This window comes from Cryptomeria japonica, chromosome 11 (genome assembly GCF_030272615.1).
Source record: "Cryptomeria japonica chromosome 11, Sugi_1.0, whole genome shotgun sequence".
NCBI lineage: Eukaryota > Viridiplantae > Streptophyta > Pinopsida > Cupressales > Cupressaceae > Cryptomeria > Cryptomeria japonica.
This window is the reverse complement of record NC_081415.1, coordinates 50589131-50605278: the sequence shown is the minus strand read 5'-3', so window position 1 is coordinate 50605278 and position 16148 is coordinate 50589131. Positions and strand designations below refer to the sequence as shown.

Here is a 16148-nt window from a genome sequence, read left to right as displayed (position 1 = left end):
ATTAAAGGCAAAGTACTTGTTTGGATAAGGAAATGTTGGAGATGAAGTCAAGATTTGAGCCTAAATGTGAATTTCGCTCCTGACCCTTCCAAAGGGTCCAGAGCGAAATTCTTGAATGACCTTATTTCCTCTCTAAAACTTTGAAGTAAACTCCACTTTGAGAGCAAGTCAACTTGGTGATGATAGGAGAAGGCTTGAGAAGTTATATCCAAGGCAAGGAAAGGAGAAAGGAGGTGTGAAATGTGCTCAAAGACAAATTTCGCTCCTGAGCCTTCCAAAGGGTCCAGAGCGAAATTTCCCATAACCCCTATTTGCTCCTTGTTATGACTAAGACTTTGACTTCTAAGGCATAGTTGGGAAGGTTTTGTTGCATATTGGTCTTTGAAAGGTAGTTTGAGGCAATAAAGTGGTGAAAATCAACCCAAAGGAAGAATTTCGCTCCTAACCCTTCCAAAGGGTCCGGAGCGAAATCCTCAACTTGACTCTCTTTTTTGCCTAATGCATTAAAAAGACTTTGTTTTGAGTTAAATGGATGGCAAATTGACTTGATTGTGGTAAGAAGAAATTGGAGAAATCAAGTTTGAAGTGAGTCGAGGAGAGAAGAAGTGTGGAATCAACCCAAATCATGAATTTCGCTCCTGACCCTTCCAAAGGGTCCAGAGCGAAATTTCCCATAAGCACTATTTTTTTCCTTGTGTGAGGTCAAAACCTTAGTTCCTATGGTGTGGTTGAGGGTAGATTGGTGCATTTTTGCCTTGCAAGGTAGATTGGAGTTAGAAAAATGAAGGATTTTGTCCAAAAACTTGAATTTCGCTCCTGACCCTTCTAAAGGGTCCAGAGCAAAATTCTTTATAGGTCTTGTCCTTGGCCATGGTCTGGAGCGAAATCCTCCTTTCAGGCCTTCTTGGGGGTCAAATAAGTGTTGTCTTCATGAGAAAGGAATCCAAAGGTGAGAATCAAAAGAAAACAAAGTAAGAAGAAGGAGGAACTCAACCTAAAGCATGAAAATCGCTCCTGACCCTTCCAAAGGGTCCAGAGCAAATTTCCTCATGAAGTACTATGCCTTGCCCCAACCTACAAGCTAGCTCATTCACAAACAATTTTGAAGCCCAAAGACTTGTTCTTAATGACTTAAGGGATGAAGAATGGAGCTAAGTGAGGGAAAACAAGCAAATCATAATTTTGCTCCTGACCCTTCCAAAGGGTCCAGAGCGAAATTCTTAAAAACCTCTAATTTGCTCATATTTGAGATCTAGATTTGGTTTTCTAAGGCATTGGTGGAGCAAAGATTAATGTATACTTGCCTTGAGAAGCAATTTGGAGCAAGGAAGGGATGGAATTGTGTCTTAATCATGAATTTCGCTCCTGACCCTTCCAAAGGGTCTAGAGCGAAATCCTAAGATAGCCTTATTTCTGGCCAAAACACTTTGAAATTGACATCACTTTTAAGGTAATTGAGTAAAATTGAGATGGGGATAAGACATAAAAGACAGGTTTAGAAGTGAGGTTGAAGGAAATGGTCAAGATTTGTGCATTTGACAAAAATCGCTCCTGACCCTTCCAAACGGTCCAGAGCGAAATTCCTATAGGGCTTGTCCCTAGAGAGGATCCAGAGCGAATTTCATTTTAATGTCTTCTTGTTGATGATTTAAGTTAAGAAATGCCATGTTAGGATAAACATATTATGTATACTTAATCATCTTTTGGTTTGTTTTGCAGATGGAGGAGGATCATGCCAGGACAAGGATGACCTATTCCAGTCCCATCATCATCAAGGACACTTCAAATATATGGAGGAGGACTTCAAGTGTTCAAGAAAAGCATTGGGAGAAGTGTTCAAGGAGTTCCAAGCTATCCTCAAAGACTTCATTCTACCATATGGAGAAACCACAAGATATCAGACGAAGGATCTTATAACACTTCAAGACAAAGAGAGCTACTAAAGAAGGTGACTTGACCATGACTTCCTATCGCCATAATGCAAAATCAAGCAGGAGGCTTCATCAAACACATGGGAGTAAAGGGGGTACATCATTCATCAAGTACACCAAGGACAGAAGAAGACTAACCAAGGCACAAATGCCAGACAAGGTGGCATCCCAGTCACTATCCCTCCAGTCAGATAGGTCCACCTCAGCATGTCCAGATTCAATGTACCTGACTCACCAGTGATGGCACAAACTTCGAGGCACCTACCCTTGTTTCTTATTGGTTCTCAAATATTGAATGTAATTTTCTCATTGGCTAAAGGAGTGTGTTATAACAAACCCTAATTAGGGTTTTTATCTTGTAATCCTAGCCATTGATCGTAAATCAATCAGAGCCATCAAATTGTAAAGAGCTCCCTATATAAAGCTCTGGCTCTTCATTTGTAAAGGTTAATAGTTGGTTAATAGAGGTTAGAGTAGCTAAGAGTTAGTAGCTAGAATATCAATTAGAGTAGATTAGGAAGAGAAGGCAAGAAATTGTTGCTGTGATTGTAAATGAACTCCATTTTCATTGAAGTTATGGTGAAATGTGTCATTATTTTGCAATACGCATGGTCTCTTGTTGAATCTTCATTTTAGATGGTGGTTAATTAGATTAAATGAAGGAAGTTATTGAATGCACTCGCGTGGAATCCGCCTAGTCCAAACCACTAGCCTCTTGCTGATTGTAAGTGCGCCCTACGTGGTCAACTGGCATAGAATGAGCTTAACTTCAAGTCGTTACGCGTCTATTGTTCATGCATTAACTTGAATGGTGTTCAGTGTCTGATAGTGTACGATTTGAACATATTCGAAGCATTCCTTAGAAGATCGCACTGAGTTGGTGTTGGATTGTTCAACTTGATGGTAAGACCCAGCCCAGTAGGACTCCACCTAGTTGTTCATCCATCTTCTTGCATTCTAGGTCTTAGATTAGATTCTCCATACCCTGCACCTTTTGATATTTCTTTATCTTCTAGCCAGTAGATAGGATTCACGTTCCAACAGATCAGACGCTCAGGCATTCGAATGTAAGTCCCCTTGTGATTCCAGCATAATCACATCACACCATAAGAGCTTATCCACACCTAGAGACCTATATATAAGAACCTTGGAGTCTTCTCGAATGATCCTTAGGCGGAATCTTTAGCATTCGGGGAAACTTTGTTCAAGAGAGGATAAGATACCTTGGTATTTTATTCTGTGTTAGCATGTGCATGGAAAACACATCAACAGGTAGGAGACAGGTCTCCTAGTAACTATGGTTTTAGATGAATGGAAGATCTTTGTGTATGATTGATGGTGAAATTCAGATGTTCATACTACTAGTATTTCGTTGTTTGTGAAGTACCTTGCGTAGTCAATTGAACTCCTTTGTCCAAGCTTAACTTCGATTGCTACTTGCCCACTGATATTCATCTCCTTGATGGTGTCTATGTTGTTGGTGGTGATTTGGATATCATATGCTTACCTAAGAAGATTGCACTAGCTTTGTGGAGTTGTTCCTTGTCTGTCAAAGAAAAACTTAGTTGAATTTCAGTAGAGATCGTCCATTGTCCTTGCATTCCTAGCTTCAGTTTAGCATTCCTCAACCCTTAATCATTTTGCGCTTTTTTTTTTTCAATCATCCATTATTAGTAAGTATAGAGCCTCATTGCATATCATTCGAAAGCATAGAATAGACTCATAGAGCATTCCTTGAGTTTGGAAGATTCATTTCCTAAGAACAACTATGTAAGTCTACTTGGAAAAACAGCAATCACATCAACCATTGAAGCTATCCACATGTCAAGACCTAACATATATAAACCTTGGTGTCATCTGAAGTGATCCTTCCATTCAGCATTTGAGAAGATTTATGTTCAAGAGAGGATAGAGCATTCAATACTTTATTTTGTGTTCAAAGTGTCATAAAACACAGATCAACAGTAACCTTTATAAGACGTGATTTGTTTGGATAGTGTTATTTAAGACTATGGACAACATGTCACAATGTCATTGATATGCCAGGTCTAAAGGAATTGGGTCTTTGAATCAGTTTTAGCTATCAAAATTGTTGCTTGTTTCTTTACATGTTACTAAGGAATCCAATTGCTAAGAGTAGAGGGGTACATATATCTAATAGATTAATTGCGTTCTTATAGAAAGGTAAGGCTTATGTGTTTCTTCTCAAGGGCTTCCAATAATATTTTTTAGAGTTGGTAGACCACAATTGGATGTTCGAGTTGAAAGAAGATAAACAGTTAACTAGTCTTGAGTTCACTCCTTGTGCTAAGGTAAGGCTTTTACAAATTCCCAAACTGCACAAATGCTTGGAGCCACAAAAGAACTCGATAAAGGAGTAAGGAGATCCGATTAGTTCTTGTAGTGAAGCTAGGCTATTATTTGATTTGACATTTATATACTTGACTTTGAATCTAAGTTGAATTAAGTTACAATTAGGCACTGACTTTGAATCTAGTTTGATGTAAATTACAACTAGGCACTTGCCTTTTGACTTACTGGATGCAACATATATACACTTGTCTTTGAATGTACTTGACTTAAATTAGAACTAGGTTAGCCACTTGGCAAGTATTTGAGAAAATGTACATTAAAAGATTGCAAAGTTGCATTTTCTCACTGATGTCCTGGCTGTGTATGAAGCTCTTAGCCCATTTTTTCTAATATTCAAAGTGGAAGATTGCATATTTCCATTTTCTCTTCTATTTCCCAAGTAGTCATGAACCTCAAATTAATCTTCTCTAGTGTTCAGATCAGAAGATTGCATATCTCCTAACTATTCATGAACCTTTAATTAATCTTTTCTAGCATTCAAGTGGAAGATAGCATATATGCAGTTTCCCAATTACTGCTTGAGTATGCTTGAATCTTTAACTAATCTTTTCTAATATTCAAATTGGAAAATGCATGATGCATAAGTCATTTACAGTATGACTTATACTCAATACAGCGAGTCTTTGGAGTTATAAACCCCAAATTCAGCTTTCTATCCCCTGTACATGGGAGGTCTCCATCCCCATTTCCAAATGTAGACCAAATAATATGTTTGTTCCCTGTAAAGCTTTTTAACCTTTACAGTCAACTTTGTATCTTAAGTTATGGAAAATAGGTGTTGAATTTGTTGATTATAATAAAAAAGTTGGTTCCAAACGTCAGTGTTTAAAATATAAAAATTTCCATTTGATTAGAGCTATGGTGTTTAGGCTGCATGATTCGAGTTTTTGATTTTTTGTTAAATGCTCCTAGATATCTAAAATTTGCTACTGTAAGGACTTCGCTGTAAAGCTTTCAAACCTCTAGAATATTAAAAAAGAATATAAAGTTTCAACATTAATAAGTTGGCCTATTGAGGTTGTACTATTGCTCTTCAACTCTAATTTATCTCTTGAGAAAGTTTTCAGAAGATTTGGGAAAAGATCTTTAAGAGGAGAGACAATATCCTTTTTGAACAACATAGTTATCTAGTAGCTTTGATAAATAAATCTTGACTTAATGAAGGATTTTGTGGAAGATTTTATCTACAAGGATGATAAAGAATGACTTCCAAATTTTTATGTAAAGCCATCATGTGGGCATGGAAGCGCAAGCTCATGGCATCCTCATTTGAATCAAATTATTTGGAAACTTAAGTCATCGAATTAGAAGGTTCGATTCATAAGGTAGGAGATCAAATTCCTAGAGCCCATATGTTTTTTTTTCAGCTGTAGGAAAATTTGTTATTTGAGTAGGACAAACATTCAAGGCACTTTGACATTTCTTGTTGAATTTAAACTCACCTCTACCTATATTTTAATATTTTCAATCATTTGTTTTCACGCACTAATGGAACTATTTTCATTTTATGACACCCTTGGTCCATCAGTGAGAACCGATCAGAGATATGTTCTTTAGACCAGTTCTACCCTAGTTGATCAAGTGCCAAGTTAGGGAATAAGAAAAATTCTTGAGTGTTCTTTTGTCATGGGTCGGACTTTAAGCCTTCCCTTCAATCCTTATATCTTGCCTTTGGTCCCCGAGGCTTACTGACCCACTCTCCTTAACTTTTTCTTTGTTAGAGTTTGGGGAATTGGTCTAACCCTTACTCTTTTGGTAGCGTTAGATCATTTCCCCAAACCTCAATACCTTCCTTCATTGGATTTTGGATTTCAGGGAACCAGTCTAACCCTTACTCTTTTGGTAAGCATTAGACTGTTTCCTTGAACCCCAAAATCCAAAATCCCTTCCTTTGTTGGATCAGAGGAACTGGTCTAACCCTTACTCTTTTGGTAAGCATTGGACTATTTCCTCGAACCCCAAAATCTGAAATCCCTTCCCTCATTGGATTTTGGATTTTGGAGAATTGGTCTATAACCGTTACACTTTTGGTAAGCGTTAGACCACTTTCCCGAACCCCAAAATTTGAAATCCCTTTGTTGGATTTCGGATTTCGGGGAACCAGTCTAAACCTTACTCTTTTGGTAAGCGTTAGACTATTTCCTTGAACTCCAAAATCCAAAATCCCTTCCTTTGTTAGATTTTGGGGAATTGGTCTAATCCTTACTCTTTTGGTAAGTGTTAGACTATTTCCCTTTTGGTAAGTGTTAAACTGCTTTCTTGAACCCCGAAACCCGAAATACCTTCCTTTGTTGGAGTTCGGATTTCAGGAAACTGGTCTAAGCCTTACTCTTTTGGTAAGTGTTAGGTCGTTTCCCTGAACCCCGAGATTCAAAATCCCTTCCTTTGTCGGATTTCGGGGAACCAGCCTAACTGTTACCCTTTTGGCAAGCATTAGACTGTTTCCCCGAACCCCATAACCCGAAATCCTTCTCCTGCTTCCCTCTTGTCCCTTTGGTGTGTTGGACTTCGAGATTCTTGTCTCCTCATCGTTAGAGTTGGTTTCCTAAAGGCCGGATGCTCGATCTCCAATGACCAACAACACTTCCAGATGGCGTGATCAACACTCAGGGCTCTTAATTTTTCACCAACCCCTACAATTTGTCTATTTCGATCTGTGGAGCTACAAGGGCACTTTTAATGTATTCTGCTGGATGCTATCAAGTGGAGTCCAAGGCCATGCCTATTTATGGTTGCTTGATGGTTTTCATGTTAGGTCTACATGCTTTGACTATGGATTGTCAGGAAATCCACTTTCCAAATGTAATTTCCTTCTTGGGGTTACCTTGTCAGAGTATGGTTAGGTTTCTTGCATGCACAATCATGTCAGTTCCGGCTGCTTGGCATTTTTCCCAAACTAGCATTCTCTTGTACACGCAAGAGTCAACGTGTCCCCTTTTTGACCATTGGTTTCTTCTTTGCGACTAGTTTTCTATAAATAGGCTATTAAGCCTCATTATGAAGGGTTCTCTGCTTGCTAGTTCGAGCTATCTTTTGCTCTCACTTCTCTTGAAGACTTGTATATTTCTTGCATTTTTGCAACTATAAGTTTGGCCATTAGCCAAAGAATGAATTGAAATCATCATTCTTGCCTCTCTTCGACTTATGCATGCTGTGTATATCTTCTTATCTTCATGATAAGTGTGTGTTTCATGGATTTCCCTCACATATATGCTATGTTAACTTGTTTCTAAGTGTGACTTGTGGGAAACCTTCTTCTCTTTTGACATTCAGCAATCCTTGACCTCCATGCATGCATTTGGTGTCATTCATGCAATTGAAGTTTGTGCATCTCCAAGGTCTTTTGGTCGATTCTTTGTGTCATTTTGAGGTTGGGAGAGAGACATCTTATCTTGGTGCATCACCTCTTTACTTTCTACATTTTCTCGCCTCTTTTCTCCTACAAGTTGTTAGTGTAGGTTTAGAAGTAGGATTTGAAGCTAAGTTACCGGTTCGGGTTCGGATTCGCAGGTTCGGCAAAATTTTTTTTTTCTTGCGTATGGGTACGGGTTCGTCCGTACATATATACATATATTAATTATAAATTTATATATATATACACATATATTATATATATCTTCAATATATACAATCCATACAAAAATAAAATATACAATGTGACTTTACATACATAAATCATAAATCCATAATTGCCAATGACAATAAATATCCATATATCGCAAATGTTATCAGTAAACTAATAACTAAAGTCTAATATCATATTCATAATTTGCAAAAAAGATAATATTCAAGTTTCAAGTTTCAACTGATTCAAGTTTCAAAATGTGAATATGTCATGACACAATAAAAATTCAAATTACAAGCCATCTATGGGATTTAAATTCCATATTCATCTTCATCTGAACCATCCAACCCAAGCCCAAGGTCATCAAGTGGTTCAAATCCAGCATCTATTGAACCACTATTGAATGGAATGTCACACCCACTAGCCAAGTCTCTCTCAAGTTCCATAGTTGCCTCGTCTATAGAGACTTGGGCAAGTTGTGCAACTGTAGCATCTAAATCAGCACACTCTGGGGCTAGATCCCAATCCCTTGTTGCACCCACATTATATTCAAGGTCCTTATGTGACAACAAACGAAGGTTGGAGTGTACGTAAACCAAATCCTAAAGGGGAGAATTAGGGTTTAATTATTAATTAACTATTTTTTAAAGTACTTTTTTATTGGTTTTTATTGTTTTTTGACCTGTGGGCCCCGTTTTTGGGAACCCACGGGCTTGGGTTCATTCGGGTCCTCCTGGGTTCGACCTGGGTTCCACCCGGGTCCTTCCCAGGTGGCTGGGTTCCCTGTGGGTCCTGCACAGGACCCACAGGGAACCCAACCACCTGGGAAGGACCCGGGTGGAACCTTGGTCGAACCCAGGCTGGACCGGGACTGGGCACGAACCAGGACCCGGACCCAGGCCTAAACAGGACCCACAGGGAACCCAGCCACCTGGGAAGGACTCGGGTGGAACCCAGGTCGAACCCAGGCTGGACTAGGACTGGGCACGAACCAGGACCCGGACCCAGGCCTAAACCTCAAGAACCGGTAACTTAGATTTGAAGTGTTGGGTTAGTTCAACACCTACACTTGGAAAAGGAAGGAAGCCGACTTTCTTCGAAGATTCAACCCCTTGTGCAAGCTCCCACATTTCGGGGTTGTTTCCATGTTTCACAAGGTTGCTGTGTTGATAGCTCAACATGGGTGCAAACTTTTTTGACAATAGTCTAGCACGCCCAGTGGGACCAAGCATTCATGATGTTTTAAAGGAAAATCTATTGGTTATGCAGTTCCATCTAAAATTTCCAACTTTCATGCTAAGAACATGGTGTTGCACTTAGCATTTTGGCCTTGAGGAGATCTTTCTTCAAGCAATTGGCAACTTTCCTCACAGATCTGGTCTCTTCTTTATGATGCGCCATTGATTTCATTTCTAGAATTCAAACAAGGTTGTCTTCTAGAGGTGACTTTTAATTTTTAGAGCTCTCATTTTCAAATTCTAGAAGTAGAGGTAGATCTGATTCACAAGATCATTGCAATCTAGGGCTCCCACTACTCATTTCAATAGACCCTTGTTTCACATGGATAGAAATCAGGTTTTTGTCACCTTCAATTGGGGAAGTCCTCTCATTTTAGCCCAAAGAAATGATATACCAGTGGTTGCACTAAAAAGTATACCCTATTTTACTGGTGAGACAATCATCACCCCCATAGAGCAGATTCAAGACATTGCAAATATCTTCTCCGTCCATAATGTCATCGAGGATAGTTGCTGTTAGGCTCTTGGCCACATCCTTGAAAGGAAAAGCCTTGCAATGGTACAGAGGGTTGCAACCTAACTCCATTCACAATTGGGACGAGTTTGGGGAGAAGTTATGTGAACGATTTGAAGACAAAAGTGATCACCTATCACTTGTTGAACAACTAACTACAACAAAGAGGGCACCTCATGAATTCATGGAAGATTTTAACTTCAAATTTCAGAAGGTATGGGATAGAATTCTCCAAGGCCACCGATGCCTCTATTCCTAGAAGCTCCTACCCAACAGCCTACCTTGGCTCCTATTTCGGTCGCGTCTACATGTTAGCCATCCACATCATGCTCAAATGTTCTCCATGAAGTCAACATTCTTGCAGATATTTGGCAATGAGTTGGTGACACTAAGGAGGCAACAAGCTTAGCATAGCAAGCCTTATCAAGCACAAAATCAAAATTACCAACGTAAAAGACCACTTTTTCAAGGGTAAAACCAATGGAATTATGCAAGGCCCTTGAATACCGTGAGCCCTATAGCTGCAAGTAACTCATAGGCAACAGTTCTAATGCAGAACAATCTTGCCCAAGAGCATGATTGGTGTCAACCATGCAATTAGCCACACAACCAAAGTGCATGCCAAAATGGAGAGTTTGTCCAAACTCTAGTAGTGCAAAATGATTCAAACACCTCCGACCAACAATATGATCCAAATCAGCCAAGTGTTAGTAATCAAGCTCACATACAAGGAGATTCTACTTTTGTCAATTGGCAGGAAGCAGATGTCTGTGGTATAAATCGGACAAGTGGTGATGCTATTATACAATACATAAGGTCAAAAAGGAGAGTGGTAGAAAGTGTCACACCTTCAACATAAGCCCAAACTCCAACACACAAAGTAGTTCTCCAGAATACAAGTCAAAATATTGTTCAAGGCAGCAAGAGGTAGGAGGAGCCTCAGGTCGCCCCAATGACAAGGACAAAACTCGATGTTACGAAAGGGCCTTCAGAATCAGTTGTCTTTCCTTTCAACATAGTTGACTAAATGAAGAAGGCCAATCTCAATGTCACTATGTGGGATGCCCTTTCCATCCCATCTCAAAGGGATTTGCTTAAGGAGGCATTGAAGGACATCAACCAATAAAATGATGAGGCAACAATCAACAAGAAAGCAGTTTGAACCAGTTTGGTACAACCTAAGGAGGAAAAAGATTCAAGCAAAATAAGTAAGCCTCCCCCCTTCTATCTCTCTTTAATCATAGGAGACAATTGAGTTCATAACTGCATGATAGATTCAAAAGCTAGTAGCTCAATCATGCCTAAGAAGGTAGCTGATCTTGTTATAGAATATGGACCTATGACTAAAGGGGTTGTCCAACTAGATGGTATCTTTGTTAGGATGGTAGGAGTTGTTAAAAAATTGAAGTTAACCTTGCACACATGTCCTGGTTGCATTGTCTTGTAAGACATATTAGTCATTGACCTCCCTGCCTTCTTTGCCTTCTGTTTGTCTAGAGACTTTACCCTGAAGATAGGTGGATACTTGTCTTCATATTGGTCCCACATGCTATTTGGAACAAGGTATGGTACTAGGGTTACCATAAAAGTAGAACCCATTGCAAAAAATCACACTGAGCCCTATACCCACAACCCTATGAACATGAATCACACTTTGCATGAAGAGGGAGCGGGTGTATTGTTCATGAACTTGCTACTCTTCTAGAGGAGGTTCCTGATTGCTTACTAGATGAGTGGGGCAATGCTTTTCAGCTGATCAATTAATTGAAACTGAGGAAATCGGGCTTGGCACCCATTGCATTCATTAGATCCTTCCTATTCCTAACCTCATCAAGGTGCAAGAAGATCCAGAGGGGTTATGGAGCATGTTTTTTGATGGTTCAAGAAACAAGAATGGTGCAGGTGCTGGTGTAATTCTTGTTTCTCCTGAGCAAGAGAAATATTTCTTCTCTTTTAGGCTTCATTTTGGCTGCACCAAATAATGTGGTTGAGTATGAAGCCCTGGTCCAAGGTCACCAACTTGCACAAGAAAGAAAGATCAAATCTTTACAAGTATTTGGGGATAGTGAGTTGATTGTTAATCATATAAGAGCTCAGAGCATAACAAAGAACAGCTTACTCAAATCATACAAACATAGGGTTTGGGACTTGATTGAAGGATTTGAGGCCTGCAACATCCAAAGCATTCCTAGGAGTCAAAATAAACATGCTCATAGACTCGCAGTAGTTGGTGCTCATTTTGACATACTAGTGCATGTTGCAAACAAGAAGGAACAACACATTAGGCTTGTTGTGAGGCCTGCTGTCCCAAACAATCAAGCAAATTGGCTAGCATTTGAAAGTGATTTGCAGATTGTCAATTTCTTGCAAAATGAAGCAAAATTTTCTGCTAAAAATCAGTCTATGCTGCAAGACCAATATGGAAGTCAAATTATGCAGCTTAACTCTAACAAGTTGCATAAAGGTCTAGTTACCTTGGAAGGCATATTCAACTCAAATGACCAACTTAAGAAAAAAATGAACTTGGTTGTGAAGAAAGGTGATTATAAGCCATTTGTTGTTATCGAGGGTAAGTCACTAAATTTGGGAAAGCTATGTTCCTCAACTGAGCAAGAGGTCTTTGTTAAGCTTTGTCAAAAATATGATGACATAGTTGCTTGGACTTATGAATATTTAAAGGGTTTTGACCCTAGCTAGCCCAACATACTATAGAACTAGACTTGGATGCGAAACCAGTTAGACAAAAGCAAAGGCCAATAAACCCCAAAATTGAGCCACTCAAACTTATAGAATCCAATATCATCTTTTGTATCAAACACTCCTCTTGGGTGGCTAACCTTGCCCTTGTGAGAAAGAAGAATGGGGAGATTAGACTATGTGTAGACTTTAGGGACCTCAATACAGCCTTCCTAAAGGATCATTATCCCCTTGCCTCCATGTAACATATTGTACAAAAGGTCAATGGCTTAGAAAGATTTTCATTCTTGGTTGGGTATTCAGGCTACAACCAGTTTTTGGTCCAAGAGTCAAACCAATATAAGATTGCATTTACTATAAGTGGGGTGCCTATGCTTATTGTAAGATGCCTTTTGGCTAACCTATGCCAGTGCCACCTTGCAAAGAGCAATGGACATGGCTTTCAAGGGTGTATTAGTAGAGTTCATGCTTATATACTTTGATGATATAATTGTTTATTCAAAGCATACAGTTGATCATTTTGATCATCTTGAGCAGGTGTTCATAAAATGTAGGGAATATGGTGTGTCCTTGAACCCAAACAAATGTGTATTCGCTGCTGATCAAGGGAGATTGTTGGGACACATTGTATTCAAGGAGGGCATAGCCATTGATTCGGAATGAGTGGAGGCTATTCTTTCTCTTCCACTCCCTAGTCACAAGAAAGGATTACAGGGTTTCCTTGGTAGGATCAACTTTTTGAGGAGGTTTCCCCTCTTTGACCATTGGTTTCTTCAGTGTAACTAGTTTGCTATAAATAGGTTGTTAAGTCTCATTGTAAAGGGTTCTCTCCCTGGTAGTTTGGGCTATCTTTTGCTCTTTCACTTCTAAAGACTTTTATATTTTTTGCATTTTTGCAACTGTAAGTTTTTCCATTGGCCTAAGAATGAATCAAAATTATCATTTTTGCCTCTCTTCGACTCATGCATATCGTGTTGACTTGTTTCTGAGTGTGACTTTTGGGAAACCTTCTTCCTTTTTGGCATTTAGCAAACCCTAACCTCCATGCATGCGTTTGGTGTCATTTATGCAATTAAAGTTTGTGTTGATTCTTTGTGTCATTTTGGGGTGGAGAGATAGACATCTCTTATCTTGGTGCATCGCCTCTTTACTTTCTGCATTTTCTCGCCTCTCTTTTCCTACAAACTTTTATAGTAGGTTTAGAAGTAGGATTTGAAGTGTTGGATTGGTTCAACACCTGCATTTGGAAAAGGAAGTTGGTCTTCTTTGGAGATTCAACATGTTGCGCAAGGTCCCACACTTCGGGGTTGTTCCCACGTTTCACAAGTTTGCTGGGTTGATAGCTCAGCAAGGGTGCAAACTTTTGTGACAACAAAAACCTCTTATCTCAATGTCAATCTGAATGACTTGGATCCATTTAAGAGCATTCAAAATGATGATATACACATTTTTGCTCAAGGAGTTAAGAAAAGGATAACATCCACTGTATAAGAAAATATGTGAAAAAAAGATTCTTCGAACTTCAAAGCATTTTAGTGGTCTGCATGCTTGCAAGAGAAAGAGTTAGGTAAATCTATGTATCCTGTAAATTCATTTTTTTTATAGTAAACTTAGGAAGTTTTAGTCGCCCGAATCAGTGAGGTCGATTTCCATGGCTGTAACACCTCAACAGCATTAACACAGGCAAAATTACATCTAATTGTATAACACAAATACAACACCATAACAGAGGAATCATATCTGTGCTCCTCTGACAGACTGACAACAAAGCTGATCTTCTTCACATCAGATGAATACTGCTTCCCAGCTCTTTCTTTTTCTTCCTCTTAACCTCAGTCTACTCCTTATCATTGGGTTCCTTTTATACCACCACTGACAAAGAAGAAGTAATCAGACCTGAATTTTAGGGTTAAGGACTCCAAATATCTTCTTGAATTATCCTCCCCATTGAAAATTGATATTTATCTGAATGCATTTTCTTTTAATTATTTAGTATTACTTTTCTTTTAAGTTTTAGTTGCTAATCATTGGACATTTAACAAAAACATCCCTTAATTTTTTTAGGCTAAATCTTGTCCCCTAATAATGTCACGGGGATATTTCTCGGTTTATCAAAGTACACATAAATTTCTATGAGTTTCTTTGGAGTTCTAGGATTAACTATAGTTTCTCTGTGAAGGTCCTTTTAGGATTGATGTTGTAGTTCATGCTTGTTTATAAAGCTTCAGTGGCACACAATTTTGATCTACAGATTTAATTCTTGTAGGCATTTGCAAAACTTTAGGTATTTTTTTGAAAATTTGGTGTGATTTAATTGTAAAGCATGGGATTGCCATGTTTGATATCTAGATGTTACATTGCAATTTACAGACTGTTTCTGGTCAAAAGCAGAAGCTAGAAGAATATGAAAAGCAACTAAACCATCGGAGGTTTGTTTTTCTATTTATCTATTAGCGATAATCACTGTGTTTAAACTTTAAAAGTTACATTCTCCATTTGAGTCCTGTAATTTACTACTTTTGACTCCATATTTTTAGTTTTTGCACTTCTTTATGAATAATGTTCTTGCTCACAGGGATTTGATCACAAAGTACTTAGGTATGGTGGACAACTACATCGGATCATCGTGATCTCAAAGAAATATGCCAGAATGACAAATATGAGTAATTTTCAGGATCGAAGTCCCGTGTTAGGGATATGATATTTGTAGATCTAAAGCTTGTAACTTTGCATGTTTCCAAATGATGAAAGACATATTAAGAACTGTAAAACTGACAATATAACCATTAGTGAATTTCTGGTGTACTGTCGCATCTTTCAACTGAAGTCATCATTGACAAGCTAGTTATTGAAGTGTAATGAAATTGTGACAACAGGATTGTAAATTTGTTATGAACAAGCTTGTAGTTTCTAGAGTAACATCTGTGTTGGCAATAATCACAAGACAAGTGGACCCACAAATCACACAGGCATTTCTAAATAAGATTTTAGTGCTGGAAAGAGGAGAATGCTAACACATCAACTTGGGAAATAAATATCTGCAGTCAGTTCTACATGCAGGATAGGAGGCCAAGAAGCATTTAAAAAGGTTATATTGGGATTTTTCGCTACACCCTTCGGTGAGATTTGTTTCTGCGCTTCTAAACAAGTAATAGAAATGGTCTATTTTGCAGGTTAGAATTCATTGTTTTGTAAGATACGAAATATAGATTTATTTTTTAGAAAATACACACAAATGATGGTTACTTTGGATTTTTGTGAGTACAGTCAAATATGCACAATATATATCAGAAAATGGGTAATAATGCCAAAAGACTACCAATTGGTGGATTACTTGGTTAAATTACAATACAACTGGCAAGCAGATAGCACCTAATATTATCTATAATGCAACTGCTTCACATTTCAGGTTTGAGCTGTGTTATAACAAGTTTGTTAAGTCTTGTTATGGCAATCTTTTATGGTATCTTCATGCTAGTTTATAGGTTTAACTTGCTATGGAGTCACATAAATGTAAAACCATATAATCAAAACAATAGCATTAACACACTAAGCAAATTTCTGGGCTTTATATTAGTAATTTGTAAGTTATCTTTTTCTATTTTTCATAAAGCAATCAGATTCCTTGAAGTTGATTGGATTGAAGTTCTTATTTTTAGTTTTCTGTGTTTTTTATCGTGCCGATGCGAAATGGATACAATTAAAGAGAGAATTGTTTTGAAGAATCAAGATTGTAGAGAAAAATTAAGCTAAGCACGATGGGTTGAACTTTTGAATATTGAATCTATATATATGTTTTTTCATTGGTACACTAGCTTTAAATGTCCAAC

At 38.3% G+C, this 16148-nt stretch overlaps 1 protein-coding gene across 1 annotated transcript in view; it reads left to right on the top strand.

The window, feature by feature from the left end:
• The window catches only part of LOC131051396 (mediator of RNA polymerase II transcription subunit 9), an 83068-nt gene extending 67335 nt beyond the window's left edge, over nucleotides 1-15733 (top strand). Inside the window, exons 4-5 of the mRNA XM_057985906.2 lie at nucleotides 14689-14747; nucleotides 14894-15733. Coding sequence (XP_057841889.1) covers nucleotides 14689-14747; nucleotides 14894-14948 — 114 coding nt within the window. The 3' untranslated portion in view covers nucleotides 14949-15733. The remainder of the gene's footprint in view (nucleotides 1-14688; nucleotides 14748-14893) is intronic.
• Nucleotides 15734-16148: the final 415 nt, after the last annotated feature.